We start from the raw sequence: 22901 nt of genomic DNA on the forward strand, positions 1-22901 counted from the left end.
AAATGAAATTAAGAAAACAATCACATTTACAATAGCAACAAAAAAAAAGAAAGCCTAATTGTAAAGTTAAGAAGTGTGAAACATGTACACTAATAACTTATAAAACATGCTGAAAGGAATTAAAGAAGCTATAAATAAATGGGAAGGCATCCCATGTTCATGGATCAGAAGACTTAACATTGTTAACATGACAATACTTCCCAAATTGATCTACAGATTCAACACAATTTCTATCAAAATCCCAACTGCCTTTTTTTTGCAGAAATTGACAAGCGGATCTTAAAAAAAATTTTTAAAGATTTATTTGAGAGAGAGAGAGAGCAGGCACACATGGGATGAGCAGAAGGAGGGGCAGAGGGAGAGAGAAACTAATGCAGACTGCACTGAGCAGAGCGCGGAGCTTGATCTCATGACCCCGAGATCACGACCTGAGCCTAAACCAAGAGTCGGATGCTTAGCCAGATGCACCACCCACGAGCCTGTATATGGAAATATAAATAAGTAAAATAATCTTAAATTAGTCAGTAATAGGTAAAATAATCTTAAAAAAGAAGAAGAAAGTTGGATAACTCACATGTTCCAATTTGAAACTACCTCAAAGGTACATTACTTTTTTTTTTTTTTTTTAAAGATTTTATTTATTTGACAGAGAGAGACACAGTGAGGGAGGGAACACAAGCAGGGGGAGTGGGAGAGGGAGAAGCAGGCTTCCCGCGGAGCAGGGAGCCCGACGTGGGGCTCGATCCCAGGACCCTGGGATCATGACCTGAGCCGAAGGCAGACGCTTAATGACTGAGCCACCCAGGCACCCCTCAAAGGTACATTAAACAAGTAGGGTACTGGCATAAGGATAAACACAGAGATCAATGAAATAGAGTTGAGAGTCCAGAATAAACTCTCAACATTTTTTTTTTAAAGATTTTATTTACTTATTTGAGAGAGAGAGAGAGCATGAGAGCGGGGAGGGTCAGAGGAAGAAGCAGACTCCCTGCTGAGCAGGGCACCCAATGTGGGACTCGATCCAAGGACTCCAGGATCATGACCTGAGCCAAAGGCAGTCGCTTAACCAACTGAGCCACCCAGCCACCCCTAAACTCTCACATTTATGGTCAACTGATTGTTGACAATAGTGCCAAGACAATTCAGAGGGGTGAAAATAATCTTTTTAACAAATGGTGCTGAGACAACCGAAATCTATATACAATAAGATATTGGGCCCATACCTCACACCATATACAAAAATTGACTGAAAATGGATCACACACCTAAATGCAAACCTAAATGGATACATTTTAACCATAAAATTTAAGGATGGTTCCTTATAAGAAATCTATCAATGTAATTACAAATTTTAAATTAACTAAGGAGGAAAAAAATGATTACTTCAATAGATTCAGGAAGAAAAAGTAATATCCTTAACGTGATAAAATAGTTTCATCAGAAACAGACCATAAACATCAGACCAAATGGTAAAACTTTAGTAACATTCTTCATTGACTTAATGAAGAATGCACATTAATGTCACCTGGAGAGCTTTAAAACATGCTGATGTTTGGGGCTTCCTCCAGGGATTCTGATAAAATGTTAAGTTACTCAGGTGATCATCCAGGTTGACACAAGGATACAAACTAAGTATTTCCAATCAACACTGTGCTAGAGATCCTGGTTATGCAATAAGACAAGCAGGAATAACAGTTTTTATTCTTAATAGTAATAAAAACATCCAACTACCTAAAAATGAACTGACCAAAAAATACAAAGATCTTTATCAAAATAGCAAAGACAATTTAGTAAAAGACATAAAAATTCTTTTATGCATTCCCAGTCAAAATCTCCAAAAGATTTTTCATACAACTTGACAAGCTGATGAAAAAACCAATTGAGCAAGACAGGCCCAAACAACTTTGAAAGGCAATTTAATATAGGCTAAAAGTGTTCTTTTACCTCAATGGGGTAAAAGGCAGGTTAATAATTGGTGCTTGGAAAACTGCTTATTCACACTGAAAAAAAAAAATTAAGTCGTAACTCACTCCATTATGAAAACAAATTACATATAGATGAAGGAACAAATGGATGAGGGAAAAAACCCTGACATTTTAACAGTATTAAAATATAGGAGTATACGTTTATGACTCAGGTACAGGAAACATCTCAAACAGTAGAAAACACGCCAGAAAAAATGTAAGAAACAGTAAAACTATATCCAAATTAGAACCCCTATATAAAAGTTTAAAGATAAGCCATAGATTGGGAAAAGTTATTTGCAACACATAAAACAATTAGTATACAAAACATATAAAAATTATTATAAATGGATTAACAGGAAGACCATAGAAAAACAAGCAAAAATAAATAGACAATTCTAGGAGAGGAAAAACTTGAGTGGCCTAAAAACATACAGAAAGATTTTCAACCTCACTACTAATCAGAGAAATAATAAATAAAATGAGATAACATATTTATCAAAGTATTAGCAAAACAGTTTTAAACCCATAATAATAAGTTTTGATGTAAGTGGGACGAAATTAGTACTGGCATTCATTGCTGGGATAAATGTGGATGAGTCATTTCGGAGGGCAATTTGCCATTGTCTATTGAAACTAAAAACTGTACTTCCCGTGTTCCAACAACTCTACTTATATTCCAGCACAGTGAAATTCAAAGAACTTTCTGTGATGGACATGTTCTATATCTGCTGTCCAATATGATAGCCCTATGTGGCTACAGAGCACTGGAAACATCGCTAATATAACTGAAGAAGTGAATTTTTAATTTTATTAAATTTAATTAACCATAATTTAAACTTAAATAGCCACATGTGACTAATGGCTACCAAATGGGATAGCACAGCTTAGGAAAAACACTTGCATATGTTCACAAGGATATGCTTCATGTGGAAAGGACTTAAAGTCTATACACAGAAGACCAGTTTAAATAGGCACAGTATCCCACACCGTGGAGTTTTATGTTAACAAGAGAAGGCGGACTGACGTATACCAAACAGAAGGATCTCAAAAACAGATGGTATAATAAATTTCATACCCACATACACTATAATTTTTAGTAACTAGATTTGTTTTGTGGTTTTTAATGTTTATTTGTTGGTTTTATATAAATGGTGTCATACTAAACAGATAAGCTACAGAGGTCTGGAAGGATCCACACCAAACTGAGAACATGTATAATCTTGAGATGGCACTTGGATGGAGGAACATGGAGAAGTGGGAGTGATAGCTCAGAAAGACATTAATAAGAGTCTATTAACATATTATTTCTGTTATTAAAAATCAACACAGGCTTTAATTTTAAAATTTATTAGTTGTTAGAAGTGATAATTATGATGGAAAAGAGAAAAATGAAGAAACAAAGGGTTCTAACCATCATACCAGAGCCATGAGAATGTCCATGACCTCCATGCTTGAAAACAAATATTCCTACTAGGTTTACCACAAACCCAAGAATTGAAACAAGAAGCAGTCTCTCATGGTGTACATCAGGAGGGGCTAATGCTCTCTAGAAAACACATAATACAAACAAAGAGCATTGATATAATTTCTGATTGATCAACTGGTAAAAACAAAAAGCAATCTTTAAAAATTTTTGATTATTTTCAAAATTAAAAGCATTCTAAAAATATATGCCAAAACAGTTTATAGGAAAAAATAAAAAAAAATAGTGCTCACTTACTGCAGACAAGATAATAATTACTATTTTTAAAGAAACACAAATATTTAATAGCATGACTGTTTGGTCTAAAACCTATCCCTCTTTGGTATCTTAAATAATATTACCATTCATTTAAAGTTCATTGATCTTTCAATCTTCTCTATTTTTTTTTATTATACCAAATATTAAAAGTTCAATGGCAAAACTCTCAGATTCTATTTTAAGAACCCTTCCCGACAGACCTCACTACCCAGATCGTGATTTTACTTTTCACAGAGTCAACACTTCATTCATAACCTATAAAGCACTATCATTTAGTTGTTTTCAATTTCAAGTAGTTTCATGTATATTTAATTTTTTTCAACTATTTTGTAAAGTCCTCTTACATAAGATTTTATCTGACCCAAGACTGTCCTCAATACTTAATAGCATGAAAGCAGCTCTGTACATGTATCTTTAGTTCATAAACGTTTTCATTACAGAAATGTAATTTACTGAGTCTAATCATTATTTACAATACCTCAACTCCTTCTGAGAAAATAAAAAAAGCAGTGAAGATCAAAAATAGGCCATTGACAAAGCCAGCCAGAACTTCCGCTCTAACATACCTAAAGAAGAGCAAAGTAAACAACTGAATTATTATTTCTTAAAAATCAAATCATTAATTTATACACATTCAGAGATTCTAAACCATATTATATGGTTATAAGCAGCCAGCAAAGTCCTATATTTATAGTATAATTAATGTGTTTTATTCTACATATATTGTAGAAACGAGGAAATGAATTTAATCATAATGAATTATATGTAATAGCACAATACTGCGAAATACATCCATTTCTACAAGCCAATAAAGACTTTCTTAGAGTAAGTAGATTTAGAAAGACCTTTCACAGAAATGTAAATCTCAAGTTGCCCCTGGAGAAGGAATAACTGGACTAGACAAGTAGGCAAAGAAGGAAGGATCTAAAGATAAAAAGTAGAAGAAAAGGACTTGAAAGAGGGGTTTTTCTAACTTATTAATTGCTTCTTTTCTAAGAGTTCCTTACATTTTTTTGTTTTGTACCTTTCTGCTTTCAAATATTTGGAAAATGGAGCTTTGATCTGAAGGAAAATAAAATTATTTCTGAAGTACCCCAGAGACAACTTGAAATTTATATTTCTATCACTCTTTTCTAAGATTAAGAAATTTAACAAAACTTTTCAATTACCTATTTTTAGAATCAATTCTAGCTTCACATAATACTAATTAAACTATTTTTTAAAATACCTGTCTTTTTCTCCATGGACTTCTGAAGCTTTCTGCTTCCTACCTGCGTGAAGCATCGGGAAAGATTTTATTTTTTCCATAAGGTACTATTTGGCTTAGTTAAAGTTATTAGAAAGAACTTTAATTTGGCAGTTTTACATGTCCTAACATTATTCAAAGGGTGCTGACAGCAGTTAATCACTCTGGTCCTTAAACAATATAATAGGAGCATCAAAAACACTGCTTTTTCTAGCTTTCTATGTCAACTTCTAGATAATACAATTTTTACTGTAAGAACTATGTTTAAAATAAAGAGAACAAACTCTTTAAAATGCACTCTATTCCATCATGTTGGAGTTTGCTCTGTCAGTACATTCCAACATAGTACATATTTCTGCACTCAGAAATAATGCATACTTCTACCTTCTAACACATACAAATGAATTAAATTTACATAATATTTGTCAAAGCATATGCCTTTTTATTTTTCACGAGAGAACATTCATTAAATTCAGCTGGCTTTCCGCAGTAAACACTTAGGAATTTATCTAATATATCAGCAGGGTTACTAACCTCAAAACGAAAAGCACTTTCTTTTAGCCCACTCTTCTACTCCCATAGCTTATGCTTGACTGAAAGCCCTTTGTCCTTGAATTCCATTAGATTTCAAGATCAAAGGTAGGAATGTTTTTCAGGCGTCTTTTTGTCTCTAATGCCTAGCTTAGTAGGTGCTCCATAAATTCTGATAAACTGCTGGACTAAAGTGATTTAATTAGGCTTAATATATTTGCTAAACTTGGTTGCAGGATTCAAGTGAAAAACTTGTGAAAACTAGATATACTTGCCTTTACAAATGACTACGTTTACTTGAACACAGTGAGTCTTGGAATTAAAATACAGCACATTCATGAATGTGCTATTGCCTAATTCAGATGGTATCTGAATTCTTTAGCCAAGGCAAAAAAAAAAAAAAAAAGATACAAGGGTATATACATACATATAAAGGCGTGTACATATGCATGTATCTACCTATTAGACATATATTACTTTTATGCTGGCATTGCTATTTCAAAAAGAGGAGTGTGACCAGACACAAAGATGACTTTTCTATAAAGAAATACTGAAAAGTCTTCTGCTTCTCAGATTCCTCCTATTATTTTTCTGCTGCGGTCAGTCTGCTGTTGCGATCATACTGAACTGAGGGGTTAGGGATTCATCCCCAGGCTTAGCCTATTCGGTGTCACTTTGATGTACTGGTACCTACATTTTACTACTGCTGCTACTTATTACTATAGCAACTATTAATAGTTTCAAACGCTGCATCAGATTTTACTCCCTAATTTTTCCTTTCTCAAAAGAAAAAAGCAAACAAGGAGAAGACAAAACAGGAAACATAAAGGTGGCAAGAGTATCACTCCCTTATATAAACTAGTTAAAGTTGAATAGTTAAAACCTAATATGGTACTGAGGTATTCAAAGCTGTTCCTAAAAATCATATGGTGGGAGACTGTGCATTCTAAATAGGAAACAACAGATAACCTAAGATTTAACAAACTGAGAATTTTTATAGTCACCTACTGTTTATCCTGAAAAATTGGCTTTTTTAAAATTTTTTTCTGAAAAATTGTAGAGTAAAATATCCTAATCAGATTTCTGATATACAGTATATATGAATTACTAATTTTCCAACACAAGATTAGAACTTTACATGCAATCTTTCTTTAATGATTCAAAATACACTTAAGAATCTTTTGTCTGCGTAATGCCATGGAAAATGTTCTCTTCTGAGCTGTTTGGGTTTATAGATAAAGAGATCCCTCGCTGCAGTCAATAAAAACAGTATAATTAGTGTTTTTTGTCTCACTTTTTATAATCTTACAAATAACCACATCACTTCAGTTATACCCCAAATCAGCAAGTTCTGTCACAGAATTTCATCTATCTTTCTTTTGGCACTTGTCACAATGTATAGTTTTATGGTACTTTTACAGCAGTGTTTCCTCATCAGAGCACAAGTTCCTCCAACGCAGAAGCCATATCTTATTCATCTTTATAAGTAGCAAAGAATTAGACTCATAGTGGGCCCTCGATAAATATCTGAAGAGAACAAGAGCACGTACAAGAGAAAGTGCATGCGTGTTGGCTCGAGAACAAAAGCGAAGGTGGAGAGAAAGAAGCAGTGAGGAAACAAGAGTAAAAGAGATAACAGGAGGCCGTGTGCATAAGACAGCGGATGTGAGCAGGCAGGACATAAGGAGAGACACTATAAAGGAAAGGGAACCTTCTGGGAGGAGGATCAGTGAGAGAAGGAAAGAGATTGGGAAAGGGAGAGAAGAAAGAACTAGGACTAAGAGGTTCAGAGAGAAGGAGGGGGAATAAGAAAGAGCCTGAGAGATACAGCGGTGGAGGGTAGAGAGAGAGAGCAGGAGAAAAGAAAGATAAAAGATGTGTGGGAGAGAGAAAGAGAGGAAGGGGGGGAATGGAAGGCTGAGGAACAGGGAGAGACCATGAGCACAGGCACAAGGAGCTGGAAAGAAAAACAAGAGAGGGGAGAAGGGAGTTCAGGAGAGATGGCAGAGAGGATGAGGATGGAGATAAGAGTGAGAAAGAGAACAGGTAAGAGTGAAGAAAGGAGAGAATGTGAGAAAGCACTCACAAGGGAGGGGGACAGACGGGAAAGAGTCAACACGTAAGAGGCGAGAGAGGGGAACAGGAAAGAGAAAGAAGGAGGAGAGACAGAGAAGGAGGATATTACCCGAGTGCTGCTTATACATAAATATAATTACACTGCAAAATACTCTATGAACTCAAAAAGGAAAACACTCAGGCAGAGCCAGTCAAACACTGGACACTCCACTGCTTCTCCCAATCAGAGATGGCAAAAGGCAAACTCTGCCTCTAAATAGTACTAGGCTCAGAAGTGAGACCAAATGGTCCAATATAGTCTCTCCAGCAGAAAAACACTCTCCAATATGAGCAAGAGTATGAAAAGAAGCATTTTTCATAAAAGCAGAGCTTGAAGACGGTAAGTAATATAAAATCGTATTAGGAAATAATGATTTTAAATAAATTAATAGCAAAATATCCCTCTAAAAAAGAAACACAACCATTTTTGTATACTGAAACTTTCTTCTTCTTCCAAAAAAAAAAAGGTTAAAAGTTCAGAAAGTCCCCTATCTAGCAAAAAATTTCACTTAAAATTTTTTGGTAAAACCAAGATGTCCTACCTCTAAGCAAAAGAACTTAGATACCAAAAGAAAGTACATGTTGTAGATTCCAATTAAATACTATTCAAAAACAGGTAAAACAAATCCGAGTTAGGGAGGTGGTTATTACCCTTGGAAGCACAGGAAGGAACCAGAAGGAGGCATGGTGGGGGGGGTTTAGAGTTCAAGTTATACAAATGTGTTCAATTTGTGAAAATTCATGTGCTTAAGATTTGTATATTTTCTGTATTTCTTATACTTTAATAAAAAGGTTTTTAAAAAGTCTTACCCATAAGAGAAAGCATCATTATCTCTCCATTTTGAAATAACAGACGCTGCCAATCCAGCCAAAATGGCAGTGCTATCGAAAAACATGTGAAAAGAGTCGGAAATCAAGCCTAAGCTGTAAAAGAACAGACATATTGGCATATTATAATAGTAACCAAATAGTAAACATCCTTCTCTAAATTCTCTCAATGTCCTTCTGCTTATCAGGAACTAATCTTCTAAAAAGACAACCTTGAAATATGATACATAGAAAAATATTAATAAAGTTTTAAACACCTGAGAAGGAAACCCTAACACCCCTTGCCCAAGAAAAAAACTCAGCTTCTACTGAAAGAGGGGTAGAAACAAAGCTAGCTGCTACTAGATAAGGGGCAGGAATCTGCCCACCCTCTGGTACTGGCAAAGGTCAGCGGCCACTGAAAGAGAGAAAAAACAGCCATCTACCGCTGGGGGCAAGTCTGAAGCCAGGTTGGGCCCAAGATCTTACATTGATACAAAGCAAAGGTCTGCTGCTGTTGGAAGAGGAGTAAGACAATTGTTCCTTCTCTTGATAAAAGGCTGTGGGGAGAGGTAGGAGAAGGGGCAGGAACATTAACAATACCCACTCTGGCTCTCAGGTGTGAAGGGACTGCCTAAAAATAAGGCTCCAGCAGGAGAACCAAATTCTCTCTCCCCCACAAACAATAGCAATCTATCTCTGAGAGCTGAGCAAGAGCACAGGGACTCCCCTGTGGCGAGGTGTGCAGGGCTTGCTGAAAGCTGAGAGTAGAGCAAGAACACTGAAAAAAACCTCCAGGGCCCCAAACCCTACACTAAACAGAAGGTGGTAAAAGCCACTAAAAAAATTTGAAGTCAGTGCCTTGTTGAAATTAACTAGCAACAACAAAACACAAAACCCAGCTAGTCAACTATTGACCAGAGACTCAAAATTCCCACACTAATGGCCTGACAAAATAACAGGTGTGCACATTTCTGGGCATCAGTACTATTAACCTTGGTCCCTATTATTTTTTTAAACATAAATTCTACCAAACATTTAAAGAACAATAAATATCAATCCCTTACAAACTCTTCCAAAGAACAGATGATAAAGAAATGCTACCCAATTCACTGTATAAGAGCAGTTATTACTCTCATACCAAAATGAGACAAAAGACATCACAAGAGATGAAAGAGACTAATCTTTCACAAATATACATACAAAAATCATCAACAAATACTAGCAAATGGAATCTAAGGATATATATTTAAAAAAGTACACACCATGACCAAGTGGGATTAATCCCAACAATGCAAGGTTGGTTCAATATATGAAAATCAATCAATCTAAGACATCATATCGATAGGATAAAAGACAAAAACCACATGATCACCTCAATAAGTGCCAAAAGAGTTTGACAAAATTTAACACTCCCCTTTATAACAAAAACACTCAACACACTTGGAATAAAAAGAACTTCCTCAATTCTTAAATGGCATCTACAAAAAACCCACAGCGCCATTAATGGCCAATGACTGAATGTTTTCCCCGAAGATCAGGTATAAGGTAAGGATGTCCCCTCTCGCTACTTCTATTTAACATTATACTGGAGGATCTAACAATGGAAGTTAGGCGGGACATAAAATAAAAGACACCCAGACTGGAAGTGAAGGAGTAAAACTATCACTATTTGCAGATGACAGGATCTTTTTTTTCTTTTTTTAAAGATTTTGTTTATTTATTTATTTGACAGAGAGAGACACAGTGAGAGAGGGAACACAAGCAGGGGGAGTGGGAGAGGGAGAAGCAGATTTCTCGCGGAGCAGGGAGTCCAATGCAGGGCTCGATCCCAGGACCCCGGGATCATGACCTGAGCTGAAGGCAGAAGCCTAACGACTGAGCCACCCAGGCACCCCGACAGGATCTTATATACATAAAATCTTAAGGACCTATTAGAATAAATGAGTTTGCCAAGGTTGCAGGATACAATATCAACATACAAAAATGAACTGTATTCCTATATAGTAGTGATATAAAAAAATAAAAAACATTTCCATTTGCAAGAGCATCAAAAAAAATACAAACACATTTAACCAAAAAATGTAAAATTTATACTCTAAAACTATAAAATATTATTGAAAAAATTAAAAAGACCTAAATAAATGGAAAGACATCCATGTTTATGGATCAGAAGACAATACTGTTAAGATGCCAATACTCCCACAACTGATCTACAGATTCAACTCACTCCTATCAAAATCCCAGCTGACTTCTTTGAAGAAACTGACAAGCTGATCTTAAAATTCATATGGAAAAGCAAAGTTGGAGGACTCACACTTCCCAATTTCAAAGTTTACTATAGTTACAGTAATCAAAACAGTATGGTGCTGGAACAAAAGTGAACCTATAGAGCAATGGAATAGAATTTAGAATCTAGAAATAAATCCTCACATTTATGGTCAACTGACTTCTGACAAGGATGCCAAGATGGAAAGAATAGTGTTTTCAACAAATGTATTGATACAACTGGATACCCACATGCAAAAAATGATTTTTGCCCTTATTTCACACCATATACAAAAATTAACCCAAAATGGATCAAAGACCTAAACATAAAAGCTAAAATATTCACTACCTTGGATTAGGCAATAGTTTCTTTTATAAATAAGACATCAAAAGCACAAGTAACAAAAGCAAAAACAGAAAACACAGACTGGACATCACTGGAATTTTAAAACTTATGTTCTTCAAAGGACACTATTAAGGAAGTTAAAAGCCAATGCACACATGGGAGAAAATATTTGCCAATCATATATTTGAAAAGGGGCTTGTATCCAGAATATATGAAGAACTCTTCTTCAGTTTTTTAAAGATTTTATTTTTAAGTAATCTCTACACGCAACACAGGGCTCAAACACAACCCCGAGATCAAGAGTTGCATGTTCGGGCGCCTGGGTGGCTCAGTTGGTTAAGCGACTGCCTTCGGCTCAGGTCATGATCCTGGAGTCCCTGGACTGAGTCCCGCATCGGGCTCCCTGCTCGGCAGGGAGTCTGCTTCTCCCTCTGACCCTCCCCCCTCTCATGTGCTTGCTCTCTCTCATTCTCTCTCTCTCAAATAAATAAATAAAAAATCTTTAAAAAAAAAAAAAAAAAAAAAAAAGAGTTGCATGTTCTACCATCTGAGCCAGCCAGGTGCCCTATATGAAAAACTCTTAAAACACTTCAAAAAGAGAGGGCGGAGCAAGATGGCGGAGGAGTAGGAGACCTGGATTTCGTCTCCTCTCAGGAATTCAGCTGGATAGGGATCAAACCATTCTGAACACCTACAAACTCAACAGGAGATCGAAGAAAAGAATAGCAACAACTCTCTGAACAGAAAAGCGACCACTTTCTGGAAGGTAGGAGGTGCGGAGAAGTGAATCCAAGACGTTATCCGGGAGGATAGACGGCGGGAGAGGGGCCTCCGTTGGCGGCTTCTGGCAAGTGATAGAGCCATGGAGCACAAAATCGGAACTTTTAGAAGTCTGCTCCGCTGAGGGATGTCACTCTGGTGGCGAAGTGGGGGGTGGAACCCTCGCGGTCACAGAAAGACCGGGGGTGCCTGAGTGCGGCAGAGCTCCCAGGTATCGGAGCGGGGAAGCCGGCTGCAGAGACGGAGCCCAGGCGCGGGCTCTCAACTCGGGGTTGCTATAAACCGTGATCCGCGGCACAGTCGGGCCACTGCTCCTCCAGCAGGGACCCAACAAGCGGCAGATCCGGGGAGACTCACCTTCTTCCCCCGGGAGGAGCGGCATGGGAGCCCACGGCAGCGATCTGCTGGGTTTGGAGACTCCACCCGGGGTCGGGTGCCAGAAAGAAAGGCGCGGTCACAGGCCGGGTGAGCGCGGAGTGTGGCCGGAGACCGGGGAGACGGGAGTGACTAACTGCTTTTCTCTGGGGGCTCGCTGAGGAGCGGGACCCCGAGTTCTCGGCTCCTCCGGGGCGGAGACTGGGAGGCCGCCATTTTCACTCTCCGCCTCCAAAGCTGTACGGAAAGCTTGCAGGGAACAAAAGCTCCGGAGAGCAAACCCGAGCAGATTACTTAGCCCTGACCGGCAAGGGCGGGGCAATTTTGCCTCTGGCAAAGACATTTGGGAACCATGGCAACAGGCCCCTCCCCCAGAAGATCAGCGAGAACAGCCAGCCAAGACCAAGTTTACCGATCAATGAGAACGGCAGAACTCCAGCACTAGGGGAATACTGCACATAGAATTCATGGCTTTTTTACCATGATTCTTTAGTCTTTCAAAGTTAATTATTTTTTTTAACGGTCTTTTTTTCTTTTTTCTTTTTTTTTGAATTTTTCTTTTTCCCTTTTTCAACAAACATCTTATCAATCCCTTTTTTTAAAAAAAAACATTTTTATTTTTCATTTTTAAAGTCATATTCTATCCCTTCATAGTAGTTACCCGTATTTTTGGCATATATATATAAGTTGTTCTCTCTTTAAAATCTTGAGATAGTTTCTTCTAACAGATCAAAATATACTCTAAATCTCTAGTGTATGGTTTTTTTCTACTCCCCTGCCTGATCACATTCTCTCCCTTTTTTCTTTCTTTTATTTATTTTTTTAATCCTCTTCTTTCTTTTTTCAAACAACTTATCAAATCCTTTTTTAAAATTTTTTATAATTTCCATCTTTACAGTCATATTCCATCCCTTCATCATATCAACCCTTATTTTTGTACATATATAAGTTTTTCTTTCTTTAAAATTTTGGGAGGGACTTTCTTTTAACAGACCAAAATACACCCAAAATCTAGTGTGTGGCACTGATCTATAAACCAGCCTGATCATATTTGATCACGTTCTGTTTTTGTTTTGTTTTGTTCTGCTTTTGTTTGTTTTTATCTTTATCTTTTTCTTTTTTCTTTTTTTCTTTCTTTTTCTTTTTTCTCTCTTTCCCTTTCTTTTCCCACTGCTTCAGGTCTTTTCTGATTTGTTTAGAGTATATTTTCTGGGGACGTTGTTACCCTGCTAGCATTTTGTTCTCTCATTAATCTATTCTCCTCTGCACAAAATGACAAGACGGAAAAAATCACCTCAACAAAAAGAACAAGAGGTAGTACCGACTGCCAGGGACCTACTCAATACGGACATTAGTACGATGTCAGATCTAGAGTTCAGAATCATCACTTTAAAGATACTAGCTGGGCTTGAAAAAAGCATGGAAGTTATTAGAGAAACCCTTTCTGGAGAAGTAAAAGAACTAAAATCTAACCAAGTAGAAATCAAAAAGGCTATTAATGAGGTGCAATTAAATATGGGGGCGCTAACTGCTAGGATAAATGAGGCAGAAGAAAGAATCAGTGAGATAGAAGACCAAATGATAGAAAATAAAGAAGCTGAGAAAAAGAGAGATAAACAACTACTGGATCACGAGGGCAGAATTCGAGAGATAAACGATACCATAAGACGAAACAACATTAGAATAATTGGGATCCCAGAAGAAGAAGAAAGAGAGAGAGGGGCAGAAGGTATAATGGAGCAAATTATAGCAGAGAACTTCCCTAATTTGGGGAAGGAAACAGGCATCAAAATCCAGGAAGCACAGAGAACCCCTCTCAAAATCAATAAAAATAGGTCAACACCCCGACATCTAATAGTAAAACTTACGAGTCTCAGAGACAAAGAGAAAATCCTGAAAGCAGCTCGGGAGAAGAGATATGTAACCTACAATGGTAGAAACATTAGATTGGCAACAGACTTATCCACAGAGACCTGGCAGGCCAGAAAGGACTGGCAGGACATATTCAGAACACTAAATGAGAAAAATATGCAGCCAAGAATACTATATCCAGCTAGGCTGTCATTGAAAATTGAAGGAGAGATAAAAAGCTTCCAGGACAAACAAAAACTAAAGGAATTTGCAAACACGAAACCAGCCCTACAAGAAATATTGAAAGGGGTCCTCTAAGCAAAGAGAGAGCCTAAAAGCAACATAGACCAGAAAGGAACACAAACAATATACAGTAACAGTCACTTTACAGGCAATACAATGGCACTAAATTCCTATCTTTCAATAGTTACCCTGAATGTAAATGGGCTAAATGCCCCAATCAAAAGACACAGGCTATCAGATTGGATTAAAAAACAAGACCCATCGATATGCTGTCTGCAAGAGACTCATTTTAGACCCAAAGACACCCCCAGATTGAAAGTGAGGGGGTGGAAAACCATTTACCATGCTAATGGACACCAAAAGAAAGCTGGCGTGGCAATCCTTATATCAGACAAATTAGATTTTAAACCAAAGACTGTAATAAGAGATGAGGAAGGACACTATATCATACTTAAAGGGTCTATCCAACAAGAAGATCTAACAACTGTAAATATCTATGCCCCTAACATGGGAGCAGCCAATTATATAAGGCAATTAATAACAAAAGCAAAGAAACACATTGACAACAATACAATAATAGTGGGGGACTTTAACACCCCCCTCACTGAAATGGACAGATCGTCTAAGCAAAAGATCAACAAGGAAATAAAGACTTTAAATGACACACTGGACCAAATGGACTTCACATATTCAGAACATTCCATCCCAAAGCAACGGAATACACATTCTTCTCTAGTGCCCATGGAACATTCTCCAGAATAGATCACATCCTAGGTCATAAATCAGGTCTCAACCGGTACCAGAAGATTGGGATCATCCCCTGCATATTTTCAGACCACAATGCTTTGAAACTAGAACTCAGTCACAAGAGGAAAGTCGGAAAGAACTCAAATACATGGAGGCTAAAGAGCATCCTACTGAAGAATGAATGGGTCAACCAGGAAATCAAAGAAGAATTAAAAAAATTCATGGAAACCAATGAAAATGAAAACACAACTATTCAAAATCTTTGGGATACAGCAAAGGCAGTCCTAAGAGGAAAGTATATAGCAATACAAGCCTTTCTCAAGAAACAAGAAAGGTCTCAAGTACACAACCTAACCCTACACCTAAAGGAGCTGGAGAAAGAACAGCAAATAAAGCCTAAACCCAGCAGGAGAAGAGAAATAATAAAGATCAGAGCAGAAATCAATGAAATAGAAACCAAAAGAACAGTAGAACAGATCAACGAAACTAGGAGCTGGTTCTTTGAAAGAATTAACAAGATTGATAAGCCCCTGGCCAGACTTATCAAAAAGAAAAGAGAAATGACCCAAATCAACAAAATCATGAATGAAAGAGGAGACATCACAACCAACACCAAAGAAATACAAACAATTATAAGAACATATTATGAGCAACTCTATGCCAGCAAATTAGATAACCTGGAAGTAATGGATGCATTCCTAGAGATGTATCAACTACCAAAACTGAACCAGGAAGAAATAGAAAACCTGAACAGACCTATAACCACTAAGGAAATAGAAGCAGTCATCAAAAATCTCCCAAAACACAAAAGCCCAGGGCCAGATGGCTTCCCAGGGGAATTCTACCAAACATTTCAAGAAGAATTAATACCTATCCTTCTGAAACTGTTCCAAAAAATAGAAATGGAAGGAAAACTTCCAAACTCATTTTATGAGGCCAGCATTACCTTGATCCCAAAACCAGACAAAGACCCCATCAAAAAGGAGAATTACAGACCAATATCCCTGATGAACATGGATGCAAAAATTCTCACCAAAATACTAGCCAATAGGATCCAACAGTACATTAAAAGGATTATTCACCACGACCAAGTGGGATTTATCCCTGGGCTGCAAGGTTGGTTCAACATCCGCAAATCAATCAACGTGATACAATACATTAACAAAAGAAAAAACAAGAATCACATGATCCTCTCAATAGATGCAGAAAAAGCATTTGACAAAGTACAGCATCCTTTCTTGATTAAAACTCTTCAGAGTATAGGGATAGAGGGTACATACCTCAATATCATAAAAGCCATCTATGAAAAACCTACAGCGAATATCATTCTCAATGGGGAAAAACTGAGAGCTTTCCCCCTAAGGTCAGGAACGCGGCAGGGATGTCCACTATCACCACTGCTATTCAACATAGTATTGGAGGTCCTAGCCACAGCAATCAGACAACAAAAAGAAATCAAAGGCATCCAAATTGGCAAAGAAGAAGTCAAACTCTCACTCTTTGCAGATGATATGATACTTTATGTGGAAAATCCCAAAGACTCCACCCCAAAACTGCTAGAACTCATACAGGAATTCAGTCAAGTGGCAGGATATAAAATCAATGCACAGAAGTCAGTGGCATTCCTATACACCAACAACAAGTCAGAAGAAAGAGAAATTAAGGAGTCGATCCCATTTACAATTGCACCCAAAACCATAAGATACCTAGGAATCAATCTAACCAAAGAGGCAAAGGATCTGTACTCAGAAAACTATAAAATACTCATGAAAGAAATTGAGGAAGACACAAAGAAATGGAAAAACGTTCCATGCTCATGGATTGGAAGAACAAATATTGTGAAGATGTCAATCCTACCTAGAGCAATCTACACATTCAATGCAATCCCCATCAAAATACCATCCACTTTCTTCAAAGAAATGGAACAAATAATCCTAAAATTTGTATGGAACCAGAAAAGACCCCGCATAGCCAGAGGAATGTTGAAAAAGAAAAGCAAAGCTGGCGGCATCACAATTCCGGGCTTCCAGCTCTACTACAAAGCTGTCATCATCAAGACAGTATGGTACTGGCACAAAAACAGACACATAGATCAATGGAACAGAACAGAGAGCCCAGAAATGGACCCTCAACTATATGGTCAACTAATCTTTGACAAAGCAGGAAAGAATGTCCAATGGAAAAAAGACAGTCTCTTCAACAAATGGTGTTGGGAAAATTGGACAGCCACATGCAGAAGAATGAAACTGGACCATTTCCTTACACCACACACAAAAATAGACTCCAAATGGTTGAAAGACCTCAATGTGAGACAGGAGTCCATCAAAATCCTAAAGGAGAACACAGGCAGCAACCTCTTCGACCTCAGCCGCAGCAACTTCTTCCTAGAAACATTGCCAAAGGCAAGGGAAGCAAGGGCAAAAATGAACTATTGGGACTTCATCAAGATAAAAAGCTTTTGCAAAGCAAAGGAAACAGTCAACAAAACCAAAAGACAACTGACAGAATGGGAGAAGATATTTGCAAATGACATATCAGATAAAGGGCTAGTATCCAAAATCTATAAAGAACTCATCAAACTCAACACCAAAAGAACAAAGAATCCAATCAAGAAATGGGCAGAAGACATGAACAGACATTTTTCCAAAGAAGACATCCAAACGGCCAACAGACACATGAAAAAGTGTTCAATATCGCTCGGCATCAGGGAAATCCAAATCAAAACCTCAATGAGATACCACCTCACACCAGTCAGAATGGCTAAAATTAACAAGTCAGGAAATGACAGATGTTGGCGGGGATGCGGAGAAAGGGGAACCCTCCTACACTGTTGGTGGGAATGCAAGCTGGTGCAGCCACTCTGGAAAACAGTATGGAGGTTCCTCAAAAAGTTGAAAATAGAGCTACCATATGATCCAGCAATTGCACTCCTGGGTATTTACCCCAAAGATACAAAAGTAGGGACCCGAAAGGCTACGTGCACCCCGATGTTTATAGCAGCAATGTCCACAATAGCCAAACTGTGGAAAGAGCCAAGATATCCATCAACAGATGAATGGATAAAGAAGATGTGGTATATATATACAACGGAATATTATGCAGCCATCAAAAGGAATGAGACCTTGCCATTTGCAACGATGTGGATGAAACTGGAGGGTATTATGCTGAGCGAAATAAGTCAAACAGAGAAAGACATGTATCATATGACCTCACTGATATGAGGAATTCTTAATCTCAGGAAACAAACTGAGGGTTGCTGGAGTGGGGGGTGGGGTGGGAGGGATGGGGTGACTGGGTGATGGACACTGGGGAGGGTATGTGCTCTGGTAAGCACTGTGAATTGTGCAAGACTGTTGAATCTCAGATCTGTACCTCTGAAACAAATAATGCAATATATGTTAAGAAAGAAAAAAAGAAGAAGAATGTAGCAGGAGGGGAAGAATGAAGGGGGGGAAATCGGAGGGGGAGAAGAACCATGAGAGATGATGGACTCTGAAAAACAAACAGGGTTCTAGAGGGGAGGGGGTTGGGAGGATGGGTTAGCCTGGTGATGGGTATTGAGGAGGGCACGTTCTGCATGGAGCACTGGGTGTTATGCACAAACAATGAATCATGGAACACTATATCTAAAACTAATGATGTAATGTATGGGGATTAACATAACAATAAAATTTAAAAAAAATAAAAATAAAAATAAAATCTTGAACCAAAAAAAAAAAACCACTTCAAAAAGATAAATAATCCATTTTTTTTTAAAAGATTCATTTATTCATTTGAAAGAGAGAGTGAGCGAGCACTGGAGGGAGGGGCAGAGGGAGAGAGAATCTTAAGCTGACTTCACACTGAGCATGGAGCCCAACGCAGTGCCGGATTTCATGACCCTGAGATCATGACCTGAGCTGAAACCAAGTCGTTGCTTAACCAACTATGCCATCCAGACGCCCCAAGATAAATAATCCAATTTTTTAAATGAACAAAGAACCCGAATAAACATTTCTCCAAAAAAGACATACAAATGGCCAATAAGTACATAAAAGATACTCAACATCATTAACTACCTTTCAGGGAAATGCAAATCAAAACAATGAGAAACAACTTCATACCTACACTATGACAGCTAAATCAAAAAAATCAATAACAAGTGTTGGTGTGGATGTAAATAAAGCAGAATTCTCACACACTGCTGGAATATTATTTGGCAATAAAAATAAATGAATGCTAACACATGCAGAATATGGATGACCCTTGAAAACACTATGCTAAGTGTAACAAACCAGTCACAAAGGATCATACACTATATGATTCCATTTAGATAAAAAGCCCAGAGTAGGCAAATACATAAACAGAAAGTAGATTAGTGGTTGCCTAGAATTAGGGAAAGCCAGGGGATAAGGGAATTAGAGGGCAATGGCTACAGGTGCAAGGCTTCTTTCAGGGTAATAAAACTGTTCTAAAATTGATTGTTGTGATGGTTTTACAACTCTCTGAATATACTAAAAGTCATTCAATTATATACCTTAAATGGGTGAATTGTATGGTATATGAATTATCTCAATAAAACTGTTTTTTGTTTTTTTTTTTAATGATAACTATCTAAAGCAGGGATCAGCAAGTCATGGCCCGGATCACCATCTATTTTTGTAAATAAAGTTTTCCTGGAACACAGTTACACTCATCTGTTTATATACTGTCTATGGTTGCTTCTGTGCTATAACAGTAGACTAGAGAAGTTGTGACAGAGATCTTATGGCCCTCTAAGCATAAAATATTCAACATCTGCTGTTTAGAGAAAGTTTGCTGATCTCTGCTATAAAGCAAAAACAGGTGCACTGTATTGTGGAGTTTAAAACATGTAAAAGTGAAATGTATGACAATAATAGCACACAGGACAGAAGAAAATAGAAGTATATTATTTTAAGATAAACATATTTGTGGTAAGTAAAAAATTCATATTACGCATGCTAAAGCAACCACTAAAAAAGTCACTAAAGGAGGGACACAGAATTCTGCACCAACACAAAGCAGATGTTCTGCTACCACTGGAAAAAGAGCAGGAAACTCACCCTCACCCAAGACTATCCACATGTACACAGCAGAGTTTTGCTTTAACAGAAGGGGCAAAAATGTTGAAAACAACACAAACATACTCCCAAGGCCCAGGCTCACAGGACCTGCCTAAGACTGAGGCTGGGTTAAGTTACTGAATGCCCCTCTGCCCTCACCACAAACCCAGCACTGAGTAACAAGAAACAGCAGTCTACAGCTTAGGGGGGAGTAGTGGGTGGAGGAATGCCATGAATATGAAGAGAGAGCTTCTGTGACGCATGCAAAAACCTAACCCAATAATGGCCTGACAGAAGAGACGGGCCTATTTCTAGTTACAAATACTATTACCTTAATAACCACAGCTCTTTATTCACAATGTCCAGCCTTTGATAAAAAATTTCAAGATACACAAAAAAGAGCAAGAGAAGGAACTCATTGTGAAGAGATAGAGCAGTCAACAGAACCAGACTGAGATACTGGCTCAGATACTGGAACTATCATAACTATAATTATTATGTTAAAGGATCTATGGAAAAAGGTGAACAAAATGTATGAATTACTGGGGAATTTCAGCAGAAAAATATGAAAATTTTAGAAAAAGACTTATTTATTTGAGAGAGAGAAAGCATGAGTGGGATGGGCAGAGGGAGAGGGAGAGAGAATTCCAAGCAGACGCTGAGATGAGCAGAGAGCCTGACATGAGGATCCATCCCACGACCCTAAGATCACAACCTGAGCTGAAACCAAGAGTCCCACGCTCAATGAATGTGCCATCCAGGAGCCCCTGAAATATTTTTTGGATTAAATGGAAGGGCACCGGTTGTTTGAGCATCCAACTCTTGGTTTCAGCTCAGATCATGATCTCATGGTCATGGATCCAGCACCCATGAGGGGCTCTGTGCTCAGTGAGGAGTCTGCTGGGAATTCTCTCTCTCCCTCTCCCTCCTCCTCTGCCCCTTTTCCTGCTCTCGCACGCACGCATGTGCACGCTCTCTCTCAAATAAATAAAATCCTTATAAGAAAAAATTAAAAAAAATAAGAATTAAATGGAAATGGGAGAAACAAAAAACAAGGTATCAGTGCTGAAGAATTCTTCCCATTGGTTTATGAGAAGACCGGACACAGCTAAGGAAAGAATTCAGTGAATTTGAAGATAGCTCAATAGAAATGTCCTGAAAGCAAGCATATCAACAACTCAGTATTTAAAACCAAGGAGTATCACAGTGGTTAAGAGCACTACATCTGAAGTCAGAGTACCTGGGTTCAAATCTCAGCTCCATGATTTACTAGTCCTGTCAATCTTAAATTGCTTAACTACTTCGGACCTCAATTTAGCCATCACTTAAACAGGGTAATAATAAAAAGTGTCATAAATATTATAATGATTGACTTAATATATGTGAAACACTTATCACAGTGCTTGCCACATTAAAGCTACATCAATATTCCTATTATTACCATTATTAATAAATCACTATATTAATTATTAATACCTCATAATATTTAGTGTTCCCAGCATGACCTATAGCTCTTGACAATTTGGCTAGATGCCAGAGCCTTCATCAATTATAAGTGCTACAAACTAAAGTGAAAAACATTCCTCACCTAAGTAGAAAACACAGTTTTAAAATCTTCTCATAATTTGGAATAATTATAAAATGAGAAACTGAAATAAAACAATACAATAAAAAATACAATTCATTTTTTCAAAAAGATTTTATTTATTCTAGAGAGACAGAGAGAGAGAGAGAGAGTGAGGGCATGCAGGGGCAGAAGCAGAGGGGCAGAGATAAGTAGACTCCGTGCTGAGCATGGAGCCCCACCTCAGGGCTTGATCTTAGGTCCTGAGATCATGACCTCAGCCAAAACCGAGAGTTGGGCGCTTAACTAACTGAGCCACCCAGGCGCCCCCCAAAAATACAATTATTTATAAATCTCTTTCAAGTCATCACGAAGTATTTTGGAAAATGTCTTAAATTTTATCATGAACTTTGTATACCTTATTCAAATATAGATGCACAATACAGTTTAAGCGCTGTCTGTACTCCTCTAATACCCAACTCAAAGCAACATGAGAATAAAGGAATAAATAAAAAGACTAAATGAGAAAACTGATGCCTGAGGAGGACACAGTAAAGGTCCTATTATTCATGAAATTCTCTCAGATCTGTTATTTTAAAACTTTTTCCTCTCCTAACTGGATCTCTACAACTCTACACACTTGAACCTTAATAGTCATGTAACACTGAAAATAAACTTTATTGTATTTTCAAGTATGAAAGACCCATTTGAAGAATATCTCTGCACTGTGTTATAAAACCACCAATAAAAACATTGTTTATGATTTTGTTTTCTATGCTGTGACAAAGGACTAGTATCGTAAGTTACTTTTAAAATTTGGTTTCAGAAAATGATCTATTCTGATAAAACAATGCAGTTGTGTTGCAGTAAAACCTGACAATGAGAATTGTTACCCATCCTGCCTTAACTTTATGGAACTTTACAACTAAATTTAAAAGTCAATTTCAGTAACTACATTAATTTACATATTTAGTAGGCTTATTTTTTCCACTCTATACATGGTTCTTAACATTTTATTTCTTAATTTAAGGATTTTATTATATATGTGACTTCTATTTTAAATGGCCATAAATTAGTTGTAGAAGAAGGCAGGGTATTCATTCTAAATAAATACAAATAAAAAAATATTTACTGATATACTTATGTACACATATATTTAGTAAAACTTGCTACAGGTTAAATTGTGTCCTCTTCCAAATTCTTAATTTGAAGTCCTATATCTCCAGTACCTCAGAATGTGAGGTAATTTGAAAACAG

At 37.4% G+C, this 22901-nt stretch overlaps 1 protein-coding gene across 2 annotated transcripts in view; it reads right to left on the minus strand.

The window, feature by feature from the left end:
• SLC30A7 (solute carrier family 30 member 7) overlaps positions 1-22901 on the minus strand; it is a 92932-nt gene that overhangs the window by 62799 nt on the left and 7232 nt on the right. Inside the window, exons 3-5 of one of the 2 annotated variants that reach the window (XM_032422588.1) lie at positions 8411-8524; positions 4187-4274; positions 3387-3513 (exon numbers count right to left, since the gene is read on the minus strand). In XM_032422588.1, the coding sequence (XP_032278479.1) occupies positions 3387-3513; positions 4187-4274; positions 8411-8524 (329 nt within the window). Of the gene's footprint in view, positions 1-3386; positions 3514-4186; positions 4275-4936; positions 7217-8410; positions 8525-22901 lie in introns of those variants that run through there. The other variant, XM_032422590.1, reaches the window with a different exon arrangement.

Source organism: Phoca vitulina, unplaced genomic scaffold (assembly GCF_004348235.1).
Source record: "Phoca vitulina isolate PV1807 unplaced genomic scaffold, GSC_HSeal_1.0 scaffold2, whole genome shotgun sequence".
Lineage (NCBI taxonomy): Eukaryota > Metazoa > Chordata > Mammalia > Carnivora > Phocidae > Phoca > Phoca vitulina.